This window comes from Fringilla coelebs, assembly GCF_963513975.1.
Source record: "Fringilla coelebs genome assembly, chromosome: 16".
Lineage (NCBI taxonomy): Eukaryota > Metazoa > Chordata > Aves > Passeriformes > Fringillidae > Fringilla > Fringilla coelebs.
The window spans coordinates 10,477,066-10,501,916 of NC_140042.1; the positions used below are offsets into that span (position 1 = coordinate 10,477,066).

General features: G+C 41.6%; 1 protein-coding gene across 1 annotated transcript in view; it reads left to right on the forward strand.

Moving 5' to 3' along the window:
- Positions 1 to 24,851, forward strand: part of GRIN2A (glutamate ionotropic receptor NMDA type subunit 2A) — a 160,891-nt gene that overhangs the window by 86,369 nt on the left and 49,671 nt on the right. Inside the window, exons 4-8 of the mRNA XM_084216221.1 lie at positions 1,547 to 2,139; positions 11,536 to 11,650; positions 21,041 to 21,246; positions 22,789 to 22,957; positions 23,072 to 23,225. Of these exons, the coding sequence (XP_084072347.1) occupies positions 1,547 to 2,139; positions 11,536 to 11,650; positions 21,041 to 21,246; positions 22,789 to 22,957; positions 23,072 to 23,225 (1,237 nt within the window). The remainder of the gene's footprint in view (positions 1 to 1,546; positions 2,140 to 11,535; positions 11,651 to 21,040; positions 21,247 to 22,788; positions 22,958 to 23,071; positions 23,226 to 24,851) is intronic.

Genomic DNA, 24,851 nt, shown 5'->3' on the forward strand with positions numbered 1-24,851 from the left:
TTGCAATTAAGCCAAAACATGAGGTACCAAAGAAGCCATGGCAGATCATTTCATTGCCACAAGCAGTGTGTATTTTATACCTTCAATATCAGTCTTCAGGGTCTTACACAAGTTGTAAGACCTTTATTGCTGTCAAGCTATATAAAATCCTGGTGCCAGCTTCTTAACACTTGGAAAGTAATACCCCTCTTCATATGCTATTTAAAAAAGTACACTGTTTTCTTGGAATAGATTTGCAGAGCTTGCAGAGCTGAGGTATCATTCTCACTAATATTTGTATGTGTAACACCACCCTGCCATGAAACCCAGATCAATGAATCTGTTTCTGTTCCCTGCAAGTGTAAAATAGGATAGCAGTTTGTGACCATGATCATAAAACTCTTTAAATTAAAAGCATCATATGTGTCTTCCTTCAGAAACCTACATAAAAAATCTTGAATGATTCATATCTTATTTTTAAATCATAAGCTTTTGTTTCACCAGGAGTTCATGCCTTCTGTGTCTGAAAATGATGCAAATAAGTTGCCTCTACTGGTGAAGAGTACATACTGAAGTAAAATAAAAATAAAGAATGATACAGCTTCCCATGTTAGTTTAGGCATGTTAATTATTGTATGTAAATACAGAATGTAAAATTTAAAAAATAAATTTAGATCTTAAAGCAACTTAGTAAAAATACGTGACTGAAAGTGTTTGGAAATTTAGTGCCGGCAAAATGAATTGTGCTGCTGATTTTTGATGATGTCAAAATAAGCAGCACCTGCCCTTGTGCTGTATAAAATGTTACAAATTCTGTAAATCATAAGACAAATATTAGAAACAAATCTGTGTTGGGCAACATTGCAGAGCCATTGCAGACTGAGGCCGTTGTTTGAAGTGATTTCCATTTAGTGAGGACGCTGACAGATTGCTGGCTGTCCTTGGAGTCCCATCCTGTTCATTCTCTATCAGGCATCAATGGGCTGTGTGCTCTGCACGGAGCAGGACCAGCAGTGAACTCGGTCCCTGGGGACAGAAAATCTCCTTCTGCAGAGTCTGAAAGCTTCCACCAAGCCTAGTGAACCTTGGAGATGGAGTCCCCCTCAGACATTGTGTCTGGAAGTACAGAGCTCCTCCAGCATGTGTACAGCACGTGCATTGCGGTTTATTTCTGCTGTAACTACAAATTGCTGTGAGTTTGTTGGGTTGCATTCCCCCGTTTACAGGAATGTAAAACTTCCTGCTGGAGAGTTGTTTAACTGTGGGTGGCTGTCCCCAGGGAGCTTCCTCAGTAGCTACTGATATGAGTTGTCTTCAAGTGATCCAGCACTTGGAAATTTCCTATGTAAATATCGGTTTGTTCTTTTTGGTAAATATTTTGATTAGCTGTAAGTACCTATGATCAGTGTTGCTTACTGATGGTCTGAAAATGATAAGCCACAGAAAGTTACTGGAATGCAATGGAAGTTTGGCAGCTCTGGTGGAACAGAAAGCAGGAGAATTAGAGATTCTGTTCCCTTTGGAGCTGTACCAAGTTGCTAATCTTTTGCTGTGTTTTGTATTCTAGGATGTCATGTCCACGTTCTTCCAGTTTGGGGCTTCCATCCAGCAAGAAGCCATTATCATGCTGAAGATCATGCAGGATTATGACTGGCACGTGTTCTCTCTGGTGACCACCACTTTCCCTGGATATCGAGATTTCATCAATGTCATTAAGACCACTGTGGAAAACAGTTTTGTGGGCTGGGACATGCAGAACGTCATCATACTCGATACTGCCTTTGGAGATGCCAAGACCCAAATCCAGCTGAAGAAAATCCATTCATCTGTCATCCTGCTGTACTGTTCCAAGGATGAAGCTGTCTACATCCTGGATGAGGCTCGGTCCCTGGGCCTTACCGGCTACGATTTCTTTTGGATAGTTCCCAGCCTGGTTAGTGGCAACACAGAAATCACTCCCAAGGAGTTTCCTTCAGGACTCATCTCAGCAGCCTATGATGAGTGGGACTACAGTTTAGAAGCTCGGGTACGGGATGGCCTCGGGGTCATTGCCACTGCTGCCTCAGCCATGCTGGAAAAGTACTCCTTCCTTCCCGAGGCACGGACCAGCTGCTACGGACAGCTGGAGAAGAACGACCGGCCCTCTCAAACCTTGCACAAGTAAGGAGGGTTGCTTTGGGTCATTTTAACCACTGCAGCCTTGATAGTTTTATTGCCACTGAATGTTTCTTGAAGGAGGATATTGTTTTTTGCTAATCCCATCGAGCCCTTTTTAGGCAGCGGTTTTCAGGTGTTGCAGGAGAACGTGCAGGAGGACTTGCTGCACTGATGGCTGTGCTCCTGCAGGTGATGTGTGCTGTGCAGAGTAAACACTGCTCTGAATCTAGAGTAGGAGATGATAGAAATTGGTCTGAGAGGGTATGAAGCTGAGTGAACAAAATTGGACTGTTGTGTACTTTAACTATGAGGTAAAATTGCCAAAATGCTCTGGAGGCTGTGCCTGTATCACTTGCATCAGCAGGAACCTGGTAATATTTTAGAAGACAAGCAATGTGCAGCATTAAAGCACTGTCCCTGGAAATTAGAGAAGTATTAGATTAGTTAGGCAGCTTTTATCACATAAGAACTGAAATCTGTCCCCTTTACTTGTAAGGGTATATTTTTGTCACCTCTGATAGAATAGCTGTGAAACTTAACCAGCATTAATCTGAGCTGATATAGATGTTTTCTCTAAACTGTTTGTCAGATGGGAACTCCTAAGGTTTAAATCAGGATTCTTTTTTTGTTATTATTATTTTCCTTTTAATTATCCCTTTCAGACATGATACTTCTGATTACTTCTATCCAAAATGCTGCATGGTTATATATTTCTTTATCTGGTCTGTGAGAGGAAGTAGGGTATATTGCATATTTTTTAATATCTCCTGTCAATATGGAAGCTACTAAGAAGTATTTATGACCTTTGTTCTAACCGAATAGTGCAGATGAAGTGCTTTCTACAAAAAAGCAGGCACAGGAAGGAAATTTGGTGCTGATTTTCAAAAGGAGATTTTGGAACAGTTTTAATCTTGAGATGTATGTGCATATTTAGATTAGGAGTTGATTACCACACCATGTCCTGGAAGAGTTGTTTTCCATGAAAACAGCCTCTTTGCACACAGCATTCTTCAGAAGCCTTCTTAAAAGCCAAATGCAACTGAGTAAATGGATTTTAACATTTCCTTAGTGAGAACTTGCCTTTAGTATGACGCTTGCAGGTTTTTTTTGTGCTTCCTTTCCTAATTTTGAACCTCTGCCTTTAAAACTACAAATTCCCTGGAGACGTTGCAGAAACCCTAAGGTTCTTTTCCTGATTTTCCTCGTTATTTTAATTACCAAAATAACAAGGTAATGCTCTAATCCAGTAACTGGTGCTTTCTGTTTCCTAAGCTGGGAGAAAATTCTAGTACAGGTTTTCAGTGCTTTCTGGAGTCAGTTTGTAAGTAACAAACGGGGCAGCCTTTGCTCCTGTGGGTGCTGTGTGGCCCAGCAGGGCTCTGGGGAGCCAAGGTGTGCCAGGGCAGAGCAGGGGGAGGCACTGCTGGGACTGTCCCACCCCTGTGTGTGTGTGTGCTGACAGGGCCAGGGGGCAGTGGAGCATCCTGTTAACCAAACTCTGTGCCTGACCTACAAACCAAGCAGTCCCCTATTAATAATTGAGCTCCACTTTCTGTGAAAGTCAAGTTGTGTTCTGTCAGAAGTGTTGGGGTTTAAAATACTCTTGGAAGGGGCACAAAAACTTGAACCTGTCTTGAAAAAGGCTCCTACCCTATTGTTTGGCTAATACACTAGTGTAGACTTGAATTAAGTATTCAGTGCTCAGCATAAGCTGTATTTCTCTAAATAATCTTTATTTTCCCATTAAACCTGCATGAGAACAAGAACAGGGCTTGTGAGTGCTAGGGTAGTGAGATTAGACTTCACCAGGAGATGCTGCAGCAGGCAGTGCATGATGCACCCAGGAATTATTAATAGGAGAAGCTGTAGTGCACTGTGGTTAAAAAAGTCTCCTCCTGATGTGAAACACTGAGCTATGAAGTAAAAATACCTTTTCTGTATTGGAGATTCTTTGAGCTTCTCCAACAGCACAAGAACAAGAAGCAGGCTGTTTTTAATTTAGAAATGTCAGAATTATGCTAAAATAAATAAACTTTAAATAGTCATTCTTATGTAATAACTCCCCAAGACTATTCCTGTCACATATAATCTGCTAGCAAGGCAAGTATCTACAAGCATTTACCAGTACTAAGTAATCCTGGGGAGCTGACCAGTCTCTCCATGCCAAGGTGAATTACATAAATTTATTGGACTATTTTATCCTCATCACTAAATTTTTCTCTTCTACTTTACATGAAAAATCAATTTCCTAATCAGGGTTTTGTTGTGAAGTGGAATCTTCACTGTTTCAGGTCCCAGACAGTGCAGTTTCATATTGCAAACTACAAGATAAATGTGTATGTGCTGTATTAAGAAACTAACCTGAGGAAAGGATTTTGGAGCATGTTCCAGTGGAAAGGCTAAAGTAACTGTAAATAGCTTATGGACCTGGATCTGCTGTGCTCTGCCCCCTGTCCATCTGGGAATCCGTGCTGGAGGAGCAGGGCTGAACAAGAGGACACTGCTGCAAGCTCAGAAGCAGAGAACTCAGTGGAAGTCAGGGAAGAGGCTGTGTGAGGGGATGCCTGAGCAAAACAAAGCTCAAAATAGAGAAAAACACCAAGATTTTTAGGCTCCATCTATTGTAATGACAGTCTAATTCAGCTTTAAACCCAGGATAGTATTCTGAGGCTATGCCATAATAGCTAATTTGCTTGTAAATGGAAGTTAATAATGCTTTATGTGTGACTTCCCACATCTAGATAGCAATTTTATCTCTGTTTGTGAAGAAATTCTATGTAAAGAAAGCAGCGAAGTAAAAGCTCCTCCTCTCTCTTTCTCAAATCCTTTGAGTATTAAATTGGTTTGAAGATATATTTGTTTTGAAGCACACAATTTGTCTTTCTCCCATCACTGCAATTCTGAGATGCTTTTATTGCCTTCCTAGACCCAGAAGAAAATCAGGTTTGCTTTAGTTTTTGGAATGATCTGATCAATGCTCATTTCTGGTACAGATAGGAAAGCCAGTTTTTCTCTATGAATAAAGGATTTATAATAAAATACAGAGCTCATTTTCAATGCATTAAAACCACAGATATATATGTATATTTGTATCTGTATTGATTCATATCATCTTTTTCTATCTGTGTAAGACCCAGATCTCCCAAGGCAGAAAACCACTATTGTGTGAAATACTGGCACAGCAGGATAAATAGAATTAGCACCTCATTAATGCCAAGTCAGTTGAACAAACTCTTGTTCCTCTGAAAAAAGGAAAACACAGAAGCAAACAAACAGCAAAACACAATAACCCTGCCAGTCATGGAAAATGCTGCTGCTTTGTGCATTGAAATGGTGCTGCTTTGTTTACAAGAGTGCTCATGGTGTGTGTGGAAGTCCTGACCCTGGGACAGACATTTCACTGCAGCATTTCCAGCCCTGCTGGTCCTGAAAAGCAAAAAGATTTGTCTGTCCACAGGTGTTTGCCATGTGGGGCTGGCATTTGGTGAGATTCTGTTCTGAAATACAGCCCAGCTACAGGCAGGATTTAGAGACCCATCCTTCAGCAATGAAGGTGTAAGTCCAGAAAGTATCCTACCCTTCCCAAGCAGAATTTCCTTTATTTTTCATCCCTGAACCAGGAGCAGGAGCAGTGGGCAGTCCACAGGGCCAGGGACAAAAGCTCATTTGTGCTTGCTGTCGTGCTGCTGCCATCCTTCAGCACAGCACCTTCTTCAGAGGGAGAGGGTTTGCTGTCCCCCTTGTCATGATTCTCAGTCACCAAATTCAATATTTTGATTCCAGCTTCCATCATGACAGATTTGCTTCTTTTGAGCAAAATCTGGGATTAAAGGGAAACAATGGTTTGATGAATAATCCAGCAAATCTGTTTACTATTTTCCCACTTACAGATCAACAGCCAATTTGTAGAGGATTTGTCCATTTAAGTCAGAAGGCTTGGGAACAATAGGTATCATCTTCTTTCTTGGATGATTGAAGGTGTACAGGTATTTAACTAATTATATATGAATCCAGAGTGAAACTAAACTTCACAGGCAACAAAGGAGGGATTCTGTAGGGGAACCCTCTGCCCCAGTGTTCCAACATGGGGCTGGTTTACTTACAAAGTGATTCAAGGAATTATTGAAAATCTGTGTTAGAATTTTCTCTTGGGTTTGTTCAGCTTAGGAAACAGAAAGTACCAAACAGTGACTGTGTTAGAACATTACCTTGTTATTGTGATAATTAAATAATTTAAAAGCAGAGAACAAGCATGGCCTCTGGCAGTGGAGAGGAGCCTGCCTGCAGGGCTGTAAGCAGGGCTCAACATCAGCACATCAGTGAATGTTCCTTGAGAATGAGCTGCTGCAGGCTCCATCCTCCTTGCAGGAAGCCAGGCACACATCGTGGGGAAGAGTTTGGGATGCTTCTGAGGTGCTGCAGCAAGATGTGATCAGATTAGGGCTGGCTTTCAAATGTTGAGGCTAATAACAGCATTAACTTGCTAAACATTCTGGTGCTCAGTTACACTCACCTGTGGCACATCCCAGGGAGTTGGGCCCTTCCTAACTTTGCTCCCTCCCTCTCAGAAGGGTTCCCCAAGAGTTTTGCTGTTTGTAGAGCTGGGGCAGGATGACTTTCCCAGAGCCAGGGGCAGGGAATGCTTTAAGGAGCAGCTGGCAGGAGGTCCCAGAAGCTGGCATGCTGTTCCTTTTGCACAGTCACTGAGCAGATCCCTCCCAAAGTTTTACTCATCCTGCTGGCTCCAGGCCCAGGGAGACACAGCTCCAAAGCAAGGTACCCTTGTGGAAGAGCAAGGGCTGGGAGGGGGAGGAGGAGGAGGATGCACAAAGGGGAAGAAGTGACTCTGCATCACTGCAAAAGATTTGAATTTATATTAAAAAAATCCTACATAGCACAAGATATAGAATATACTTTAAAAAAATGCATCAGTACCTTGTTTAATAGGGTTCTATTGTAGATGCATTTCTTTATCTACTTCACATATTATATATTCTACATTAAGCATTTTTTGATCTAATTTTACCAAGGAAATCTGTTTCTTAATGATAAATAATGTGTCTTGGGGGTTTCTACTGATAAGTGTCATTCAAATGTCATGGTTGAATCATAGCAAGGAAGTTCAGCAGTTCAGAGCCTCAACAAGATAGAGAAGAAAAGACAAAATTTGGATTCACTCCTGCTTTTTTAGGTGCGAGGCTGAGTGAATGCCAAGCCCAGATAGGCTGGCTGTCTAGGTTATTAAAATGGTTGGGTTTACACTGTTTGCAGGAAAGAGAAATATTGCCAGATAACATGTTGGTTTTGAGGCATTTCATCTGCTTTAAATCTCAGTTTGGAAACTCCTTCTTTGAGAGAGAAGAGGGAGAGTTTCTCTTATGCAAAATGAATTTCCCCAAGCCTCTCCTGCTTCTCTTCATTGCCTGCAGTTCTCAGAGATTTGAAACCCTGCCCCACGGTGAAGAAGACGCTAAATAAAATTGATAGTCCCTGATGATGGCACCTGGGGAGTTTATCAAGTGTGATTATCTCATCTGAGGGCAGGAAATGCAGCTCTGAACTCCTGGCAGAGAGGAGTCCCCTGGTCTTTCTGCTCCCTGCAGCTCTCAGGCCCTGTGCTTCGTTTTACAGGTCTAGGGACTGAGTTCCCTCCTCAGAAGGTAGCTTAGAACTGACACACTTTCATTACTGACTCTGCCTGCCCCAGTCTATTTTTTCCAGCTGCTGGTGTGTTTGGGAGTTGCCTTCTAGGTGAATTTCACACTAATTATAAACAATCCTCTTACTGCAGAGCTGATTGTGTTCCTGAGCCTGGCCAGTCCTGGAGGGTATTTGGGACACAGGTGGGTGGGCAGGAGTGTCCCTGCTGAGGATGCTCCTCCCTGGCAGCCCAGGGAGAGAACCTGGAGGGTCCTGAGGCTCCTCAGGTGGGCTCACACCTGCTCTGTGCCATGGCATTGCTCTGCTGTGCTTCCATTCTGTCCTTGTTGGCTTTCTCAGGTCACCCTGAAAAGTTTTTGAAACCAGGGCTAGGGTTGATCTTTGTTGGTAACAAAGTGAGCTTAATAATTTACATAACATTATGGGTTTTTTCCTCAAAATAATGCCCAACACAGAATCCACTAAGCCCTCTTGGTTTTGCTCTCAAATCCTTGGATGTGTTAGGAGAACACTTGTGTTTCTTGAATAGCCATATATATGGTAAACCTCAAAAGAAATGCCACAGCCTGCAAACATACTTGCTTTTTCTACCAGAGAAGCAGAAAACCTCAAAGGCTCTGCTCCAGGATTTCAGCTGTTCTCCTCCAGTATAGGCAATCCTTAACAAACACTCATGGATGAGGAAGTCCATGTCTCCTGTGAGGAGTCTGGCCAGACAGGTGCCTCTGTGTCAGCAGAATTGTATCCAAGAAAATGGTGCTCTGAAAACTGAGCCCTGATCCCTTTGGCAAAGTCTTCACCCATTTGTTAATTGAATTTGAGTCAGTGAAGTTGTGATACTGCAGTTACAGGGCAAGACAACCCAGCTTTTTCAGTATGTTCTGGCTTTCTGGGTAAAATTAGAATTTTGACAGGGATACATACTGCAGTTTTGGCATTAATCTGATGCTCTGCTTGACCTTACTGAGGCTTATGAAAATAAGGTTGGAAACCTTTAGAGAAGTTTGTAACCTGGGTGCTTCAAAGGCTTGCTGTGAATACAACAGCAAAAGTGTTCTGCTGTGGTGGGAAGGTGACAAGCAAAAAAGAATTGTATAAATGTTTAAAAGTGTTTTTAAATACTTAGTTAAGGTTTGGTTCTTAACATGATAGAAAACCTGTTTTGGATTTGATGTGAAACTAGCTTAACTTCTGTCGGAAAAAAAGTGCCATTTTGTATCACCTGGGGAATCTTACAAATTTCAGTTTGCAAAAGTTAATTAAGACTTCAGTGTCATAATACCATCACAAGGCCTTGTGCTAGCGTGCCTTTGCAAAGGCTGTAGCTTTAATGAGGAATGAAAACAGATTAACTACAAATCCAAGGTATGTTGCTAATTGCCCCATCAAAGTAAGGAGTTCAAATAACTAAACACCTCATTTAGTTAAGAACGGGAATTTGCATTTCCAAAGCTACTTCAGAAAAATATTTTATCCAGTTCAGAAGCCGAAGACCTCTTGCACAGAATTAACCTTGGATAAACTTAAAACTCTAGAAGAGAAACATAAATTCTTCACAGCATTATTCCTAACCAGGAGCAGACAAGCACTGGGCATTTTCTGTAGGACAAGCAGTTTGGGATCGTGGCCAGTAAAAGCAGAGCAGGACTTCTGTCCTTTGCAGAGGAAAAATGACAATTCAAAAGCTAGTGTAGGTTGTAGGCATTGATTTCTGGAGAACACAGCAGCTGATGAATTTTGTACAGAAGAATGTGCTTGGGGAAACAGGAATCTCTTTGAAGTTCTTTTTTATTGCTGCAGTGTGAGAATCTGGGGTAGCTCAGAGTGCGTCACTCACACCTTTGTATCAGGATCAGAGAATACAATTTTAAGAGACTTTTCAGACTAGGGAATTAAAAAAACCCACCAAAACCTTGCAAAATGTGTTTCCTTACTTAATGGCTGGTAAATTCACATGATTTAAAATATGCACTGAGCTCAATTTTCCCCTTTAGAGTTGTGGTTCATATTAGTCTTTTTGGAACACCTGGTCAGGTGATGCATTCCTTGTGAGGGGTGTCACCTCAGGGCTGTGAGCTGGGACAGGGCGCAGAAGTGCAGATGCAAGCATTGCCTTTTTCACAGCGCATCCTTGGTTTCCTCTCGTGCTCACTTCCCAGGCATTTCCCTCCCTGGGTCACAGTGAATGTCATGCTGGTTCCTTTCTCGTGAGCACAAGTAAATCCTGCTTGGTGTTTGCTGCCTCTCAAGGTGGCAGACAAGCTCTTTGTTCCCAAGCAAGATCTTTCACTGTTGGATGAAAAATGGAATATACAGGAAATTAGTTCAGCTGGACAGCAAAGTTCTGTCAAGGGGAAAATTTTGACACTGGAAGTCTGTAATGAAATGTGACTTATTACAATGGGTGAATTTACAAATTGCTGTCAAACTGGTGCTGAATGATGTTAATATGGTTATTCAGGTGTACATTTATTTATTAGCTGTTAGGATACAATGCCATTATTTCTTCTGGGTCTATATATGTTTATTTAATGTGCATCTGCTACTGGGATTTTCAGGCAGCTATGTCAATACAAAGCCTTCTCCTTTGAATCTGGAGCTGAGGAATTTTGTCTGTGTCACGTTCCCCAGGAGATTATGCTGCCACTACTGTTAAAAAAGCCAGCCATAACAACCAACCAACTAACTCAAAAATTCCCTCCAAACCCATATAAACATATAAAACAGTATTGGTGTCTTGTGGGTAAATCACTACAAGTAATGTATGAAGAACAGTGAATTTCTGCCCTTCAGAACACATCTCCCTATAGGACGGACATCTTCACTTTTGTCTGCATCAGTCATGGGCTGAATTTCCTCCAATTAAATACAGTGAGAATTCAGACCAATTCAATGTGAATAACTTCAGACCACAGAGATGGGCTGGGGGATGTATTGTCTTCTTCCCAAGACTTTGAATCGCAGTTTTACCTCTTACTGTGGGGATAGCCCTGTCAGCTTTACACTAACAATGTGGAGCTTTGATTTTCTTCAACAACATTTTAAAGCTTTTCATTCTTTAATATTTTATTTTGTGTCCTTCTATTTTTTTTTCCCTAGTTAAAATACTAATTCATATGTCTTTTGAAAACCATTGAAAATTGAGCTAAATACAAAAGAATAAAAACATAAATCCTTTTTCTTTTGAAATTACTGAACTGAATATTTACCATCACCTTCAAAGCTTTCACATCTGGTTTTGGCATTAATGGAATTTATCCTCGTGGCACAACAACACTGTGTGTAGCTACAGTTTTGGGAAGAGCTCACAGGTCTCCTGAAGGTCTGAACAGGGAAGACAGGTCAGATGCCCTTTGCTCTGAGCATTACTCAGTGACACAATAGTACAATGCTACCCACAGAGGTGATGTGGGTTTGTTGAAAATGCTCCTGAAAAGCTGGCGGGGTTGTGCAAAGCGCCAGAAAGATTATTCAGGGAGGGGAGAGATTATTCATCTATAATGTGGAAGCTGTTAAAAATGATGTCTGCATTATAACTCATACACCAACAACGTTTTGCTTTGTCTTGAGCTGTGAACTGCCTTGAAATGCCCCGAGTCCCCACAGCCCTGGCAGGGCTTGGTGCACTGAGTAATGCACAGAGCATCTCCTCAGTGCTGCCGGTGACTGCGCTCGCTGCTTGTTCACTGCTGGACAGCCCATTAATTTTTCAATGAACTTTCCTTCCTTGCCTTGCAGGTTTATGATGAATGTGACGTGGGAAGGCAGAGATTTGTCCTTCACAGCAGATGGGTACCAGGCCCACCCCAGGCTGGTGGTGATCGTGCTGAACAACGAGCGGGAGTGGGAGAAGGTGAGCGCGGCTCCGGGACTGGGGGGGCTCCAGGGTCACATCTCAGGGGTGCTGCTCCAGCAGGTGTGGCACAGCACTCAGAAGGGACAATTTTGCACCATCCTGAGTATATCTGGTGTGTTTTAACAGATCAGTGAAGAAAAGCCACGTGGAGTTCAGATTTCTATGAAACGCACCCTGAATTTCCAGTTCTTAAAATTTAGTAATGTAAAATGGATAGCTGAAAAATGTCCAAAAGCTTGGTCCTCAGCTACTTGGATTTGGATGGGTTTTTATATCCTGACAATTCCATTCCTTTTATTTGCTTGATTTTGTGTCTTTGACAGATTTTATAGTAAAAAAAGTGTGCTTTTTACTTTTAGGTAAAAGCACACTTAAAAAAAACCCGACTGTGAAGTTCCTGTTGAATTGGAGAATAATCCTAGCAATGTTTGCCTAAATATTTCAGAATCTTGACTAGTCCAGGTAGACAAGTGATCTCCATATAGAGTTCTACATAGACTAGAAGGAAAAATGTCGTAGCATCAATGTTAATCATATATGCAAGTAGTAAATGAAAAAGTTTAGCACAAGCATCATTTCAACTCCAGTCTCAGCCTGTGATCATTTTGGCTCTGAGTTTTGCAGGCTGTGGCTCTATGTTTAAAAACTTGTTTTAAGAAACTGTTTTTAATATAAGACTGTAGGAAAACATACATCTAAATTGTCCAACAGTTTTATTTTAAATTCATGAAATGTGATTCTGCATTATCTAAATAGCTGCTGAAATTTATGAATTCTTTTTGTTATAGTTTTAAAAACCCATTAAATCAACTTAAAACTCCAGTTTGTAAGACTACAAGACTCTTCATGATGATGAATAATAATGACAAAATCAGAATTACTGAAGGACATCTCAATAAATATGCTAGTCATGCAGAAACACAGAGAGTAGTCCTAGATTATGCTGTGTATTTCTTTATGTTCATTTGATGCAAATTTAATTCTCTGGATAAATTTAATCCTCTCCAAATGTGTCAATCTGAATCTTTGGAGGAATCATTTGCTCACTAACTGTTATGAAAATTTCTTACCCTATTTTAAAATTCTTCAACAGTCTGCATATCATATATAATGTTCTGGAAAAATATAATACTGCTTGGGGAGTATTATTAGCATGAGGTGCCAAAGGAAGGAAATGCTCAGAGAGGCAGCCAACAATGCTTATGTTAAAATAATTTCATACATTTTGTACCTTGAAACTTCTCTAAAGAGACCATTCAAAGGACAAGGAGAGATGGGCTTGATTTTTTTGAAAAATAATCTAACAGCAGCAAAGAAATACTGGATATATGAACCAAGATTATTTCCAGGAGATAACTGGAGCCTGTTTTAACCTTCCAGTGAGTGTCTGTCAGAGGATGAGGGTTGGGGTGGGTTGTGCTGTGCCTGCCATGGCTGTAGGGCAGCAGTGCCCACTGCCCTGCAGTGCTGGGCTCAGCATCCCTGGAGGCTGATCCTTGCCTTGTCTGTGCAGTTTTCCAGCTGCTGAATCCCTCCCTGCTCTCTGTCAGGTTTGATGGTTTCTAGGAGGAGGAACAGAAAGGGATGTGTGTGGTGGTGTGTTTGGAGCCCTGCTGGTGGCCAATGAGGTGGAAAGGGGGAGCTTTAATGAGGAATTCTGTCAGAGTGGAGACGTGAGGGGCGGCCAGGAACGCTCTGTCACCACCAGACTTACTCTCCTGACCACAGGCTGGTCCTGCCTCTGTGGATGAGGACAAACAAACTGACTAATCAATGATCCTGGCAAGCTGGACGTAGCTCTGGGCTGCCTGGGCACACCCCACATTTTTCAGCAGTGTCCCTGTGCGCTTCAGCTCCATTGACTGAGAGATTGAGGAGCCCTTCTCTTCCACATGGTTTGTCTGAACAGCTCTCTAGTGTTGTCTCAGTGTTCTCTCCAAGTTGCAAGTTTTACCCCATATCTCTTAGGCAATTTCTGTCCTCTTGTTCCTTTCTCCTTGAGCTGTTTTGTTCAATTTCAAAACTGTCAAAGTTACTCATCTGAGATCTAACATTCGCTGCTCTGAGTTTCCAGACAGGCAAGTGCTTCTCCTTTCTCTTACAGTGTAGCAGGAAGTATCACAGAATGGTTTTATTGAAGTCTTATTAAATATCCTCAATCCTATATGAAAAAATCAAGTCTTAGTATCTAATTAAATAATTTATTCATGTGAAAAAACGACAGTGCAACAGCCTGTAAATCCTCATAATGTAACTAATGTGCCTACTGCAAGTAGCTAATTTATGTAGGAAGAGTAATTGTGGTTTATGTGAAGAATTTTTTTACCTGGTATCCTCCTAAAAATTCAGGATTTGTTATTGAAACCAATTTTTCTTGGTTTTTAAACTGTTTCTATTCAAATACAAATTTTCTTTGTTTTCAGAATTGATATACTTCACTTTAAGGTTATAGAGGAGCTGTTCAACCATAGCTGGAGAACACTTATCTTACCCCTCAGAAAATAAGTTATTTTTTCTTTATTCAGTATTGAAACTTTGAGGTGGTAACTTCACATGTAAGTGGGGTTGACTGAGGGGCTTGTCCTAAATCAGATGCTGAAGAAAGCTGTTTGAACGATAGTAGTTTGAAGACTGAAAATCACTTTTTGGGTATGTTTCACAGGCATCCAGCAAGATATTTTGACAGATCCTAAAGCAGCTACTCAAACTTCTGACACCAACATTCATATTCTTGCTGCTGATCTTGACAGGCAAAGGGGATGCTGTTCTCAGGCAAGAGATTTTTAAGAAGACAAGATTAATGAGCTTGTTAAAGTGAAACTTGATGAATTTACCAGAGTTAGCAGTGTTGCCCTGGTATCACCAAAGCACTGCAGGATCACTGTGCCAGTGCTCAACAGCCCTCAGAGGTTCAGCAGCCCCAGCTGCAGCTCCCCTCTTCATGTTACCTCAGAGAGGTGGGACCTGCGTGTTCCACCTGGCCCATCAACTTCACTGAGCTGCCAACTTCACAGTCTGCTAGTCTGGCTTTTTTCTTTTTATTTTAGCATATTTTTAACGTGGAAATAAACCAAATCAATCCAATATTAAAATAATGTAGTACAATATGATTAGCAGTGGCAAAAGTAGGCAGCTTAATCAGCAGTATGTATCACGTATCCTAACTGAGGTGGGGAAGACTGTGTTTAAAGATGAGTGTGTTCCATGTGTAAAGATGAGTTCCAGGGTAAAAACAATTTTTACTGATGCTCTAGGTGGATACGGATAAAGTTACCATGGTGGGCTGCATTCTGGGGGAATTTGTGTATTACATGGCACAATTGCTAATGACACACCACTGCAAGAGCTGTTCCTTTACATCCAGGTTTATTCTAAACACAGCCTGTCATCTTTACCTTTCCACTAATGCAGGATTTAATGCAGAACTGGATTTTTCTCTGATTAAGTAGCGTATGCCAGGTTTACCAGCTCGGTGTGGGGTTGTACACATTTGTATCTAAGGAGGAAAGAGTGGGCAGAGGGTGCATGGTTCCTGCCTGGAATAAATGAACCAAGGTCGTCCCAGAGAGCTCCATCTGGCTACCAACATCCACTGCCATGTAGCCCAGAACAGACAGCTCCTGGAGCTGACTTCACTGGGCAGGAATTGAGAAAACCAACCCAGTCTCAGGCAGATTTCTGACAGAGCTTTTTGTCAGAGTACAGTGGAGGTAAAAGAATCAGTGAGGTGCTCCATGGTAATTTCTTGTGAAATCTTGATTGGTTTGAGCAAGGGGCATGAAAGCTGAGGGATCTTCGTGTGTTGGGAAGGATGAAAGTTTGACAAGAAAGTTTCACAGACATGTATGCTTAGCAGAAAGATTTTTAAATGTAGAGTCTGATGAAGGAATAGAGATGGAAACAAATTTTGATATAGAAGAAAAGAATTGCTGAGCCAGTCTCACTGGATAACCAAGGAGGCAAAGGGTGTGTTAGTTAGAAGAGATTTTTATGGCTTAGAACAAAGGATAAACCCACCCCAAACAAGAGGATGTTTTTACCAAGCAGAAAGAGAGCACAGGCAAACAAGTCAGCAGATGTGGCAAGTAGAAAAAAGGTCTCAGAATTTTCCACTGCAAGAAAAGTGAAAAACAACTTCTAGCTTAAACTGTAATGTATTGACTTTTTGTGATTGGAGAATAGTAACGTGAATATGGTAATTACAGTAGTTATGATAGGCTACAGATAAAAGTTAAGGTATACTTGGTTCTATTGTATTAAGATGTTAAGCAAAGAAAAGTATATAATATATAAAGAAAAGTATATAATGTAACCAAAACCAAAGGGTCTCCAGGCCTGCCTGCAGCTGGAGCTGACAGCTGTGGGCACAGCTCTGTCGCCCATGACCCGGGACTGCTGGAACACCTTGGATACATAAACTGCATTTTGGAGAGCTGCCTGGAGTCCTGCATCTCTCATTGAAGCTCTTACGCTTGTGTCTATGATAGATGTTCCCTAACACTTGTGAGAAATGCAGATATTTTAACTAGAACAGATGAAATTGCCTGAGCTAATAATCTGTTTGCTGGGGTATCTTTTGTCAGTAGCTCTGTGCTGTAATGTGATATATTCTTTTTGCCCACAGCAGAAGCAGCAGCGTGCTCTTTAACATCTGTTGGGTTGTCATTCCCTGTATTCCATCCTTCTTGTTTTGTGTATTTAGCCTTCCTGTAAATATGCCTATCCTGACACTTACTGTCAGCTGAAAATTGCATGTTGTTTCTGTATCAGTGAGCTTCTGCCTAGCCTAAAGGCCTTTCCTTTGACCTTTACTCTGCTGAATTGTTTGAATTGCACCAACTATTATGCAGCATTTCTTAAATCATGTATTCCCAAGGAGGATCCCACCTCTTTGCTGCTGTAAAGGAATCATAACTCCCATGGAAAGCAAAGGCGGTGTGCTCTGCCCCTGTTCTTTACACCTATATATGAGAGAACAGGAAGACTTGGAGGGCAACTCTCCCTCTCTGAAGGTAAAGGTATGTCTGTCTGGGCATTTCTGGAGAGCTGTAAGCTCTTCACTGAGTGCAGAGGTGACAAAAAATCTTCCTCCACTGGGAGGTGAAAGAATGAGCTGTCAATTTGTTTAGCTCTCTTCCTTTCTAATGACATAATCAACTCTTAAAATGGCTTCTCTGGTACGAGTTTGAGCTCTGGCACTGCACAGAGTTATCTGGGACATGGCCCAGGACCAAAACTGTACCAGCCACTGAGGATTTGGTGAATGCTAATTAATAATTCTGTATGGAGAAATGAGGCTGCAGGAGGTGGCAGCTTTTCTTTCTCCTCCTGTTTGTTTATAATCTCCCTGGATCCCGTGTTTTCCTTGGAGCCCTGCTGGTCACAGGACTGGTGCCTTCCTGATGGTGTCAGCAGCAGCCATGGGGGAAGAGCAGGACATTTGCATTCCCCACATGAGATTTTGCAGCAAATTTTGGAAACTTCAAAGTCTTCAAATGGATGTCTTCAAACCGTTCAGGATTCTAAAACACTTCTTATTAATAAGACATGGGACTGCTCATTTCATATTTTGTCATTTAAATTTGGAGTGCCATTGTGAAATATGGACCTCAGGAACATAAAAGTGGCACAAAGGTTTGCAGCAGGTGGTGTACAGCAGATGCTGTGTCTGGAGGAAGGGTTTTGCTCTTGTGCTTTGTTCTGCAGCTGTTATTGCTACCCTGACAAAGTCTATTTTAGCTTTTTAGTATTGATTTAAAGCTTGCCAGAGTAGCTCTTCCTTTTAAGTGGAAAAGTGTAATGAAAAAATAGTAGTAAATAGTTTTTCAATAGAGCAAGATGGGCTAGATTTTTTATTTACTCAGCACTATTTTCTTAACTGAGGCAGCTCAAAAAGTATGTTGTGCAATGTATGTGTGTTAAATGTAAAAGGAACATCCCTGAAAATCTTTCTCTTTTGAAAGGTTTGGCTGGCTTGTCCTGGGAGTGCATTTAGTATCATTGTTGTCATGTAACATTTTTTCTAACAAAGGGATGATGGGTGTGTGCTGTGTACAGCTCCCATCTGCTGGGAGGAGGGTGACAGGACTGAGGTATTAGTTTGTTTTTGGTGAGATATTCTGGTGTGACAGACTCTCTGTCTGTGCCAGCACTGGCACACAGTGAAGCTCTGCTCAGGGTCTGGCCTTGCTCTTTTTCTCTGGTGTGATGGCCTCTGTGAGGTACAGCAATGTACCTGTGCAGGTCTCTGTCTGCCTTTGGCTGACACACCAAATTCTTCATTATCACACCCAGTTCTTCATTCTCACTCTCCTTGGCTGCAATCCTCCAAAGATAACAAGGCTTGGATGGGGTGGTCAAAGCTCATGTGCCAGAGTCAGCTGTGGGGAGCTTTGGGCAACAGTGGATGAGATGAGATGAGCACCCTGTGGCTGCTGCCTCACTCTGACTTCAAACCAGCTCTTCCATGATCTCAGCTATTTTCCCCTTCCCTTCCTGCATCCTGTAGAGATTAAACCAAAGGGAATATTCCAAACTGCATGTGAAGTCAGAGAAAATAGGAAAGAATGTGCAAATTCAAAAGAAATACAATGGTTGTATGTACCATTGCATGGTTTTACTTGAAGATGAGTTTTGCACCTACCATAGGGAATCAACAGCTTGATGTGTTGATTAAACCATATTTGTAATGTAATTTCCATTCTTTTGGCTATAAATGAGGATTTCTATGGTTTGGGACACAATTTGTCCCAAAAATGTTTCTATTCCTTTTTCCAAGTGAAGGTCACCTTCTGTATTTCTCTGGGATCAAACCCATATTTATTATCAATATAACTAGGAATGAAGGAAATTTTTCATGCATGTATATGCATGTATTTTTGGACAGTTCTGTAAACGGAGCATGTCTGCATTTTTAGTGTGTTACCCACAGCTAGAATTTTATTTTTAAAAAATATTTGGTTTACAAATACATACTACTGTGTTATTACCTCAACACAATAGTTTCATAGATGCAACTCTCAAAATAAATTAGCATTTCTCCAGATCCAGGTATTTAAATGTGTCTGGTTATATCCTCCTCAGAACAGTAAAATGGAGTTGCTCCCATTGAAGTAGGAAGAATATCAGAAATTATATCAGAATATCATCAGCTTTGGTGGTGTTCTGTTAATAACACCAGAGCAATCACTGTGTTCTTGATAGGAGCAGGTGACCTCACTGGGGTGGTTCCAGGTGCTCCCTGTGGCAGGGACACAGATTCCAGGGGGGGCTGCAGAGGGATGTGTCCCAGGATCAGGGGTGGCTGGCAGGGGGATGTACCCTGGCATCAGGGGTGGATGGCCGGGGGATGTGCCCTGGGATCAGGGGTGGATGGCAGGGGGATGTACCCCAGGATGAGGGGTGGATGGCAGGGGGATGTGCCCCAGGATCAGGGGTGGATGGCAGAGGGATGTGTCCCAGGATCAGGGGTGGATGGCAGAGGGATGTGTCCCAGGATCAGGGGTGGCTGGCAGGGGGATGTACCCTGGCATCAGGGGTGGATAGCAGGGGGATGTGCCCTGGGATCAGCGGTGGATGGCAGGGGGATGTGCCCCGGGATCAGGGGTGGATGGCAGGGGGATGTGCCCCGGGGTCAGGGGTGGCTGCAGAGGGATGTGCCCCGGGATCAGGATCTGCCTCCTCCCAGCATCCTGCCCCAAGTGGTTTGGGATCTGCTGCTCTCCTGACCACACAGATGCCATCTTGCTGATGTTTGGAGTAGGCAGACAGGCACATTTTCCACTTCTGAAATCCCTGGTATCCCTTGGCACATTTGCTGTTTGTCTGAGGGCCTGGGCTGGCTGGAATCCTCCCATTCCAGATGGCCACCTCCATGGTGTGCCCAGGGCTGTGACGACACCGTAAGCTCATGTAAGCCAGCACACACTGCTGTCACTGCCACTGCTCACCACACCTCAGCAATTAAACTGGTTTCTTTATAGAAACAATGGATTGCTCCCCTGGGGCTGAACTAGATTTTCTCCTAAAGGCTTTGTCCACTGTGTTTTGGATAAATTTCATACTAGAAATATATATATACAGTAATCATATATACAATTCCCATTGATTTAAGTGAGAATTCCTACTTCCCTCGAGATACTTTGAATTTCCTAATTTAAGTGAGCAGGGATTTGACATTTCTGCCTCCTACATGAAAGTTCAGTAAAACATCTTGACTTATAAACAGGATGGAAAGAAAACTGCAAAGGTCATGTGCTTATAGGCTTCCCAAAATAGGAATGGATATAAATCATGTTCTTTGGGAATTTTTGTGATTAACTTTCAAGTTTTTAGAAGACAGAATGTAGTTAAAAAATTAAAAAAAATAATTTAAGGCCGGATTCTCTTATTGTACTGTTAATTCCCACCATTTTCCTTGCAAAAGAAATATTTGAACAGTATTATGATTATGTTGTCATTTGTTTAGCTTAAGCAGCTCAAGAATTATTAAAATGCATTAGGTTATAAATTATGTGGATTGCTAGCTCATTTATATTATCTGTCATCAGATAAAACATGTAATTAGATTTCTGGATAGAAAGTAGTTAAACAATCTGAGGAGGAAAACACTAGACTTGAAAATATTTAAATCATAAACCTCCTTCTGGTGATCTGGAAATGGAAAGAAATGTGGGTTAATTTAGAAGGGATATTTTATAATAGTAAGTAAGCTGGAAATTTTCATTTGCAGTGGGGTTTGCTTACTTTAAAGTACCCAACAGTTGGCAGAATAAAAAAGTTATGAGAAATTACTCTAATGGAAATTCTTACTAAAAATATGGTTTGGTCTGGCTGCAGTGGAAGCCTGGGTAAAGGCTTTTACAATGGCCTTTCAATGGATAAGAGCACAAGAGTCTCCTCTTTGGGAAGATACAGAAATGACATTGTGAAATTTTAGTTATTGGTCAGATGAGTAGGAGTGTGCATTAGGGTTTTTGTTAGGGGTTTGTTTGTTTGGTTGATTTTTTACAAATAATTTTTTATTACTTCAAATGGGTCCTGGTTACAAATAGAGTATCTGGTTGCTGTTCTGAAATAGAAATGCTGAATGTCAAATTTCAGTGCATGTAGCACCAGATGATAGACAGTGTTACCTGATGACATCCAGTCTGTATGAAACAGTCACCTATTAGAATAATGTTACCTGATTTGTCTTTACCACTGTGCATTTTCTCATTTCATGCAATTGCTAATCAATTTTAAAGTAATTTTAACAACAAATCCCCAATCCAACTGTCCTGGCCATGTAATTCCCTGGACTTGTGTCCCAGCCCATTTAACATTGGTGTCCCCCTTGTCCAACACCTCCAAGCAGCTCTCAGCAGCCTGTGGCTCTTGGCCTTCCAGGTGGGCAAGTGGGAGAACAACTCCCTGAGCCTCAAGTACTCGGTGTGGCCGAGGTACAGCTCCTTCGCAGACAGCGACCCCGACGACAACCACCTGAGCATTGTCACCCTGGAGGAGGCCCCCTTTGTCATCGTGGAGGACGTGGATCCTCTCATGGAGAGCTGCCAAAAGAACACCGTGCCCTGCCGCAAATTCGTCAAACTTAAGTGAGTAAAAACACAACGTTCCCTTTTCTTTTCCTGACTGCAAAATATAGTTCCCTTCCCTTTTCCCTTTTCCCTTCCTCTTTTCCCTTCCTCTTTTCCCTTCCTCTTTTCCCTTTTCCCTTCCTCTTTTCCCTTCCCCTTCCCCCTTCCCCCTTCCCCCTTCCCCCTTCCCCCTTCCCCCTTCCCCCTTCCCCCTTCCCCCTTCCCCCTTCCCCCTTCCCCCTTCCCCCTTCCCCCTTCCCCCTTCCCCCTTCCCCCTTCCCCCTTCCCCCTTCTTCCTTCTCCCTTCCCCTTTTCCCTTCCCCTCATGGTACGTTCTTTGCACGTCCTCCTTTTTAAAAAGTTGAGAGTTTCTGGTTATACACGTGTAAGTCACATTGAGTTATTAACAAGGTAGTAAATTCATAGTAAATTCAAAGTCAATGAGAATCAGCCCTTTTTAGTCACATGGAAGAAGACTGTGTTCCGGAATGGGACTGTTTTAATGAGTCCTCTTTGAGTTGTTTCCAGTTATGTTGAGATATGCCTGCTTTCATTAGTCTGTAGCAATTTGAAAATGTCTCCTAATGAAAATGTAAGTTTATGCTGCAATTTGGTAGAGAATAAACTACTCCAGCATAAAATACCACTGTGACTATCAAGAGAAAAGTCCCCTTCTGTCAGTGCTCCATAACTTCCGAGCAGTCATTAGAAATCACTGGAAGAGTTTCCACGGTACATTTGTCAGCGGTGTTTCACCTGCTCTGTGCCTTGATCTGTGTATTTATGAACTGAATATAACAGGATTTTTACTGAGCATGTGTGAGGGAATATGATGCATGATTCTGAAGATTTCCAGAGGCTGCTAAATGGTTGTGCACATGATTCCTGGAGTCCAGAGAAATTAATGTTTTTAGTTAAGTTCTAAATTAGTTTTATTTTAATTTTGAATTTTTCCAAAGGCTATATATACCTTCTGAAGACACATATACTAAAAGGTTCTAGAGCTCACAAAATGAACATGTCAGAAAAAAAAGACGAAGAGAAAACTTGCATCCTTGCACTTAAAGGCAGCCTGAAGTTCACCTTCTTCTAGTGCAGGGAAAGGTGCACTTTGAGAAGATGCATCCATTTCCAGCACGGTGAACTGCTGTGCCTTTTTATAGCTTACATGCTCTTTAATTACTAAATGACATGTAGTCTGATGTCTTGAGAGTAAAAGTAATAAAAGTTTAATCCAATCCTAAGAGAGAGATTAGTAAGAGCAGGCTGTATGTCTTGATGGAGCAGTGCAGTGCGTGAGGCTGGATCCTGGAGTAGAAGGATGTCATGTGAGGTAATGTTGTTTCTGTGTCTCACCAAGCAACTCTGTCATGATTAGCAGGAGCTGCAAACACCATATAGCTATAAAAGCATCCTGTGGGTTATTTTTGCCTTGATTCAGAAAAACATGGTCATTCACAAGAGTGGCAAAATGTTGTTTCACAGTGTGCTGTATCTTGCTGTTGTGCTGCCTCTGTTTTTCCCAGCAGGAATATTTACGTGTGTCTTCTCTGTTGACAGCAACAAAACTAATGAGGGAACGAACGTAAAGAAGTGCTGCAAAGGATTCTGCATCGATATCTTGAAGAAGTTGTCTAAAACTGTCAAGTTCACATATGACCTGTACCTGGTGACGAATGGGAAGCATGGCAAAAAAGTCAATAACGTGTGGAACGGAATGATTGGTGAAGTAAGTTCTCTTTTAGGTGAAAGAGTTCCTGAGAGCTCAGCGATGTCTGGTTGAGCTCTCTGGAGGCAGGAGGAGTTCTGTGCTGACAGTGGTGTGCCTTGTCCCCGTGACCAGGTGGTGTACCACCGGGCAGTGATGGCTGTGGGCTCGCTCACCATCAACGAGGAGCGCTCGGAAGTCGTCGACTTCTCGGTGCCGTTCGTGGAGACGGGGATCAGCGTCATGGTGTCACGGAGCAACGGCACAGTGTCACCATCTGCCTTCCTAGGTATGGTCTCCAGCCCATCCAGATAGCCTAACTGCATTCCTGTAGAGTTTGGTAGATTTAATTGTGTGTTAGGATATGTAGTACATTAACACCGTTCTGTTAAGTTTTGAATTTTGCATTATGAAGTTTGTGCTGTGTTGATGTGCTGATTAATATAACCATTAACACATGGACACAGTGCTGTTGGGTTTGGATGCTGAAAGTGAAAAACCAAAGACAATGATTTCAGTATGAAAAAGAATCCTCTAAACTCTTCAATCAGGAAAATTCCATCCTCAACTCTGCTTCCTTACAAACTAACTTATGCTGGTTTAGCCCATCATAATTTGCTTAATATCTTTTTAGTATTCACAAAATAATTGAAAAACCCTTTGTAGAGTTGAAGAGCAACTTCCTTATCTTTAGATATAATTTAAAGCTACTTTGGTAACAGCTGCCTCTGGCTTCTGAATGTCACACTGCTGCACTGGAGAGCTGAGTGTTTTCCCCATTGATGCACCTGAACAGCAGAGATACAGCAAAGAAATGAAAGGCTGGGCAGACAGGAGGGGGGATATAAAGAAGCAAAGACTCTGGTCTTTTTTTCTTGCATGCTTCTTTCAGTTGTGCATTTTTCCTTTCATTATTTCCCTCTCCTCTTTAGTATTTGTAGTTTCTTTTAATGTTTGGCCAGAATTTACCTGAAGCTGAAAAGAGAATGAGCCACGAGGTGGTTCGAAAATGCCCAGAATGCTGTTAGGTTCTTCATAATGTATTTGGGCCTACTATTTTTAAAGATATCTTGTACTAGAATAGTGACACTAAAACCATTAAGTGGAAAAATAAATAATAGTATATTCCAGATATCTTAGGGCACAGTTTAGAATGTTCAAGTCCATTGGGTCAGCAGTGAAACCAGTCCTAAATTGCTAAGTGGAATTTCTTCCCTGAAGTTGCTCACTGACATTGAAGAGGGGATTAGTGGTGTAGTATCAGATACAAGCAGGCAAATAATTCAGTTTTCTTACACAAGGATCATCATTTAACCACAGAGCTTATTTCTCATATCTATTCCATAAAAGCACATTACAGAGATGATGCAAGTAAATATGACACAGTGAGTAATCAAATAATTTCCCAAATGTGGTGATACCTAAGTAGTTTTTGTTGATGTTTGATATGAATGAAAGACTTTAAGTGAAATTGCAAGAAACTGTACTTGTAATGAAAATACTCAGAGAATATCTTATATTTCTTTGAGTCATTGAGTTGTAAAGTTCATTTTTTAAATTGCAGTAGCAGCATGTTGAAATGACCATTGAAAATAAAAATTGGGGTGTTTTCTAAAGTGCAAGTGCAGTTGATTTTTTACCTCCCCTTAAAATCTGTTTACAGCCACCATCAAAAGAGAAGCTGCTTTTGCATTTTTCACAAGCAACAGAGTTATTAGATTTCTAAAATGCATTTAATGTTATTGGTTTAGTTGGATGTGTATATAATTCAAAAGAAACAAAAAAAGAGCCCCTTCTCATAAAGCTCTCTAAAATAGCTCTACTTTTGAAGAAATCTGATTTTACTGCACCAATAAATCAAGTCTGTGCTCTCAGAAGGGTGCTCTGTTTTTTTCAGGCGTAGATGAAGCTGCCA